Source organism: Silurus aristotelis (genome assembly GCF_946808225.1).
Source record: "Silurus aristotelis genome assembly, chromosome: 1".
Classification (NCBI taxonomy): Eukaryota; Metazoa; Chordata; class Actinopteri; order Siluriformes; family Siluridae; genus Silurus; species Silurus aristotelis.
The window spans coordinates 21,797,836-21,804,703 of record NC_139574.1 but is presented as its reverse complement, the minus strand read 5'-3'; the positions used below and the strand labels follow the sequence as shown (position 1 = coordinate 21,804,703).

Below are 6,868 nucleotides of genomic sequence, written 5' to 3'. Positions count from 1 at the left end.
TTACAGATGTCTGCACTACACTAACAGCTATCACACCCTGATGAGTCTACTTAATTAAATTTATTCCCAAGAAAGGATCCAATTATGAAACACACGATTTCTTTTAAAGATTTAAATAGAATCTGCAGTTATGCAGTTGTCAATAAAAAATATTGCATTGTGTTATTATTCTATAAATGAGTGAAAATTGATTAAAACCTCATGTACCTGAACTTCTACTGTGGAATAGCACACAGGAATGCTGATTCTGTAGATATGAATTTGGGGGGAAAATACATAATTCTGGTAAACTATGGCTTGAACATGGCCTTGGGCTAAAGTAGAGCTGGAATGCTGAGAAGGTGAGAGTGTGTGTGTCTCTCTCTCTCTCTCTCTCTCTCTCTCTCTCTCTCTCTCTCTCTCTCTCTCTCTCTCTCTGTGTGTGTGTGTGAGAGAAGGAGAGGGAGAGCGCTACAGAGGAAGTACCCTAGAGAATAGCTGTCCTCATCTTTTTTTCTCTTAATGTGTACTATGTAACCCCAAACTCTGACACTGTATAGATTTGGGCTGTGCACTCACACGGGAGGTAGTGTATAAATAAACATATGGGCAACTCTATAGCAGTATGGTGCTCATGCTATGCATTAGAAGTGGCTTTTCGCGTGCTCTGTCTCATGCTATTTATTTATCCAAAGGACATGACAAACAGCAAGTCAGTGTTGTTTGTAATGTGAAAATTAGTCTTTTGTGCCCTAATAAATCTAAAATGATCATAGGAAAGCTTTACTGTACATTCAATAAATTGTACATCACAAAACAAATTGTCATACTATAGAATTCTCCATTACTGTAATGAAAGGATCCTTAACGCAACCCGTATTACAAAGGCGTAAAAGCCGCTGATGCCCGGAACCGCCTCAGAATGCATTCTGTTATGGAGGAACCTTGTATTTAAGAGTGGAGTTTTATTTTCTCTAGGTCCCACTTTTTCTGAAAAGGCAGATGTACCAAGGAAAAAAAAAAAAAGTGCCTGCTCCACATCCCTGTTCCAAACTTGCCCTCCAGCAGGCTGTCAATCATTTTCTCTGCGCTCCTGCTCAGCTTCAGTTGTAAAGTACCACTCTAACCTCTCCACAGAAACATCGAGTGGGCCAGAGTTAAGGCAGCAACTCTGGATGCAGCTGTGTTAGACCGTCTTTGCCCTTAACACATTAGTATTGCGTTCGTGTGTTCTACTATACATGTGTGTTTTCAGTGCTCTGATGGGGCACTTTTATAAACTGACCTGAACCTTGTCTTTCCACCGAGACAAGATTCGCTGGTGTTATTGCAGCGAAAGCAGGCCGATTGCGTCGGAATAATGCGCAGAATAACTGTGCCTCAAAGATATTCCCACATTGTGGTATTTTTCCTTTTTCCATATGCTTGCTGCTTGTTGAATGCTGTTAAATCTTTAATTTCCACTCGTTTCAGCCACAGAGAGGGATGCTCAAGGACACACGGCTTAAAGAGAAATACCAACACAAATAAGTTTCAGCTTGCTGGCCTTGGCTTTGCTTAGAAAAGTTCAGGAATTTATTCACTGAGAGCTGATGTTTTTGAGGGAGTATATCCCAATGATGTAATTGCATGAAACCTGGAAGCTGCTATATCTGCTGCTTTTATATTTGCATATTACAATAGAGAGGAATGAAATCCTACATATTTGAATGTAATACTTTATGTTTAGTTTTATCTGAGATTGTGTTCGAGAAGCAGGCCTGTTGTTGACCTCAGATGAAACAGCTGTAGTTCTTAATCGTGCAGCATTAATTTAGCAGCGCTTATTAATGAACGATTTAATACTAAAAACAGGTTGTTCCAATGCAATGTTATACCTGATGAAGTAGCATGTAATATGGTTATAACATTTCATACAGGAGGAACTGGTGGTGAACCACATGGCAGCAAAAATCCTCGAGAATGTATGTAGTAGACAGTGTCGGTGTGCTCAGGGCTTTATCACAGCAGAAGTGGGACCTGCCCTCTGGTATCTGTTCACTCACTCGACTCTGGACGCACTGCGGGTCAGTGCTATGTCTGTAAGTAGCACTTTTCACTTTCTCTCATTTCATTGCACTTTATAGAGCCATTTTTGGGGATTCTGGGGTTACTAATTCTGACTGAAAACTTTTGTGACATGTAATTTTCCTCAAGGCTCTGTGTAGAATAACCCGCCAGTCAACGTCAGCCTTCCAGAGTGTTATTGACAAGGTTGGATTACCCAGCATCCTCGGCAGCCTGGCATCAGGAATCAGCCGTGTGCAACAGCACTTGCTTACCATGTTCGCCGCCATGTTGGCATCCGGAGCACACTTACAGAGACTAATACAGGACAGAGTATGTATATGCACACACATGAACACATGAAAACAAGAACATACTGTAAATGTAGTACTTTTGATGAACACATTGTTAACTCATTGTATCCAGAGCTACACAAATCTAAGACAACTAAAAACATGATGCATGTCAACTAAACAAAACAGGGAAAACCCTGATTATCGTTCTACAGAGCCGTTCATATAGTCCACTCTTTTGCTCACTTATTTTTTAAATTGGTGTATTTTATTGTAATTTGAGGTTGTAATCAGCACGAACATATCATTTTTATTGAAATTGATTGTTGTCTAGTATTCATTGGGAAATAAGTTTGAGTTTTTCGATTTTGGTTTTGATTTTTGATTTGGAATACAGTATGTGCACATCGCATTTGAAATTCTGTCTGTGACTATTGGCCATGTTGTTGCACTGGAAATCTGAGAGCCATGAAAATGAAACCTCTGCGGGAAAATTGTAGTGAACAGACCTAGCATTGACCTGTATTGACCGTGAAATAGAAACTTACCTATTCCATCCAGAGGAGTTCAGACAGGCGTAGTCTTGACAAGGTTTGCTGAGGCATCTCCTTTATATATTTATTTATTGTTATTTATTAATAACATTTTTTGTTGTAGCGAGTTTGCTGAGCACCTCAGTGCTCAACTCGCTTGCATCCATGAACATTTCTGTAGTGTACCACTGACAATAAAATAGGTGTTTGTTGTATGTAAACGAGCAGTTTCTAACCAAACTGCACACTTTGTATCCACACCTGTCATAGGTTAGTCAATAGGGATTTAAAGAAATTACAGATTCTGCTCTTTACAGAGCAAAGAATACATAAAATTGTTTTGTAAGCTTTTAAAAACTAAAATTACAAATCCTATTTAACGTTTTTAAATAGAAATATATGTATACCTGTTTCATTGAACATGAGCTGGCAATGCAAATAAAATAATCCCAAAAAGTGAAAACCCCATGCTGCTTCTGACTTCTGGATGTTATGTACCACTTAGTTTCTCAGAAAGCTAATTGGCCATTAGTACTGATACAGTTACTGCTTGACTAGTCTTGTAAATGATAGTTATCCACCACAACTGGATAGAGATTAAAAAAACTAACAAACAAAACAACAAACATTTTCATTATTCTCTCTGGGTGTATATCCACATATTATATACTGATCTTCAGCTCTCTAAAATTATTTTTTTTGATGGTCCCTGTTTGCTGAATAAATTACTCAAGTTTTAGTTTGTAATTTACAAAACAAAGATAAACGCTTGATTTTTAGTGGTTTGGGCATCATACCTTTGAAAAGTACAGAATTCTTTTGCGGTTTCTTATTCTGGTGTTCTAGTAGACCTGAAAATGGAGACATATTTACATATTCTTCCAATTGCTTCCAGTGCAATTGCCTCTTATTTATCAAAAAGCTGAAACAAGCACAATTTTGATTTCTATGAAAAAAAGAATCTGCATCTGATTCGCAATCCTTCCACACATTAATGACTCAAATTCAACATCATGCAAAATTTGACATACACCTTAGTGATACGTCACTCCTTAGTTTCGTCACAACCTTAGTTTCATACATTTCACTCATTTTAAAAATACTAATTTAAGACAGATGTATTTAATCCTTTATTTATTATTAAAAGTTGGTTTCCCTGGTGGTCTAGTGGTTAGGATGCGGCGCTCTCACCGCTGCGGCCCGGGTTCGATCCCCGGTCAGGGAACCCACCCCAGCCATTAGAGTTGCACAAGCCTTAGTGCCGGTCCCAAGCCCGGATAAATGGGAAGGGTTGCGTTAGGAAGGGCATCCAGCATAATGATCCGCTGTGGCAACACCTAATAGGAGAAGCGGAAAGAAAGTTTTTTTATTTATTATAAAAAGTTCAGTGGGTTTAAAGTTTACAACAATCTGTATTACCAATATTGATTAAATTAATTTTAAAGGTTTCTAATTGGCCAAATGTCATGATTAGAATTTTATTCTATCTTAACTGTAGCTCTAAAATTTATGCCCAAGCAACTTCCAAGACCTCAAAAAAATTGTTTGCTTCTTAGGAATTTTCCAAACAAATGAAGGTACCACAAGCGTCTGTACAAACAATTGTGTGCATTCACTCTTGGGTATAACTGAATTGTGGTCTAAAAGTTTCAGCTGAATTCCAACACAACAACAAAAGAAAAGAAGAGTTGGGTATCAGCTACCAAACTAACTACACCCACTTTTAAATCACATTGATTTTAAAGGCTATTTTGCAAAAAAAAAAAAAAAAAAAACTCTCACTCTAAGACCAGCATGAAATAAAACAGACTAAAGTTCTGTAGACAAACAATAGCATTTCAGTGAGTGTTCTGAGGAAACAAAAATGAAAGTGTTTGACCATAATAATCATCAGCATGCATACACAAAAAGCCTGAAGCTTTTAATCTAAAGAATACCATCCCAGCTGTGAAACATGGTGGTGGCAGCATCATGTTGTGGGGATGTTTTGATGTAAAGTTTACTTTTGTTGTCAACAAACAACTTGGTCTTTCATCAGGACCACAAGCATGCTTCCAAAGTCATAACAAAATGGCTAGAGACAACAAAGTAAAACTGTTGGAGTATTTTGACCCACTAAAAATCAAATATTTAAATAAAAGCAGAAATGAAATAAATTCTCTTGGGCATTCATTAAAAAATATACATCTATACATATAGAAAGTACACTCTTCTTGACAGGAATTGTGTGGAAAAATAAAAAAAGGTTTTTAATTAATGTTTAGGTAAATGTTTGGTCTGGTACAATTGTGTAATGCACCTATACACAAAGGTACTTTACTAAAGGACTAGCGAGCGGAAGTTCAATAACGCCTCCGAGTCACAGCTACCAATAAAATGTCAGCATTAAACCCTATATTTTGGTAGAAGGTTCTTGCATGCACAGTAAAGTTCACATAACACATGTTATTTATTATTTCTATTATATACAGTTGTAATTTATAATTGAATTAATTTTAAGGAAATCTACATTTCACAATCTAAGAAAAGTGTGATCATATAGATCGTACAGATGGAAAATGCTAATTAAAGCTGAGTTTAACAATAACAAAGATTATAACAAATTGTTTCTGCAGTCAGAATTGACAACACACAGCTTTGATAAATAAGGGCCAATTGTGTTCGAGAACAGCAGGTTAAGTCATTATGAATGTCATTTTCAATTCAGCAAGATTGACAAACAGTAGTCTGCCCTATAGCAAGGTTCAATTCAATGGTTCAGTGGCTCTGTACTCTTTTGGGGGGGGGGGGGGGGGGGATTCATGATCCAGGTTGACCTCCGTAGTCAACAGGCTTAAATAAAATAACACTGAAGAAGATGTATACTAGTATTGTTCATCCCACTTTAACATCTACACCATTATGGAAGGTGAATAAATAAATCACAGGTTTTATAAGACAGACAGACAGACAGACAGACAGACAGACAGACAGACAGACAGACAGACAGACAGACAGACAGACAGACAGACAGACAGACAGACAGACAGACAGACAGACAGACAGAGACAGACAGATCATTTCCTAGTTATCTTAATCAAGCATTTATTTAAAGTTCCACTGGTTAGATTTGTTTGTTCGCTGTTTCAAGTTAACAGTTTAGGAAAAAGAAGCTGGAGTTAAAATCTAACAAAGGGGTTTTGTTGGATCACGTTAAATGTGGTCCAGCCTTTGTACTAAGCAAAATCTTCAAGGTAACCTTTAGTGAAACTTGCATCAGTGCAGGGGGATGCAAAACAAGCAAGTAAAGATTTTGTAAGTCATTCAGAAGTAATAATAATATAGGAAAATAACCTACTTTGTGTGTGCGTGTATGCATGTGTTTGATATATATGTGTGCATACACACACACACAAGCACTTCCAGTTATTTACTTACTCTCAGTTTAAAGACTTAAGGCCAATTTTCGAGCAGTTGCATTTGCAATTGAAGAAGCTGATCAATTGGAAAATAGGCTGTAGACATTGATTTAAACACTACTATATAATGCCTTTGAGGCTGCTTATGATTAACAATAGCAATTTAGTTTGACCTGCATCCATTTGTATGTAAATTTCCAATTTGACATGGGATTTAAAAAAAAAAAAATAGACAGGAGTGTATGTCTTTGGAGTGGAAAAACTTCTTCTCCACCAATTATACATCGCTATAGATTTCTCTGCTTAATTCCCTTGACAAATAAAAGGCCAGAGCAGCATGTGTTTATTCATGCATTGTATCGCCTGGAATTTAAATTTCAATGAAGCACAGGGCGACACAGCTAATTGGGTAAAGATGTGCAACAGACTCCGAGTGCAGCTTGGAAATACTGTTGATGTATTACAATTCATGGCAAGGGATTGATGATTTTGAAATTAATTAACTCCCATTCTTATATCGAATTTAATCACAATGTTTTTCTTTTGACCATTGTTCTCGATTATACAGATGGAGAAAGCTAATCAATTCTTTCTTTTTTTGCTGCCACTAAATGCTGTG

General features: G+C 37.1%; 1 protein-coding gene across 4 annotated transcripts in view; it reads left to right on the top strand.

The window, feature by feature from the left end:
• The window catches only part of ulk4 (unc-51 like kinase 4), a 107,477-nt gene that overhangs the window by 26,664 nt on the left and 73,945 nt on the right, over positions 1-6,868 (top strand). For all 4 annotated transcript variants that reach the window (XM_083550740.1, XM_083550738.1, XM_083550739.1 and 1 more), the window contains exons 20-21: positions 1,899-2,060; positions 2,176-2,358. In XM_083550740.1, coding sequence (XP_083406866.1) covers positions 1,899-2,060; positions 2,176-2,358 — 345 coding nt within the window. The remainder of the gene's footprint in view (positions 1-1,898; positions 2,061-2,175; positions 2,359-6,868) is intronic.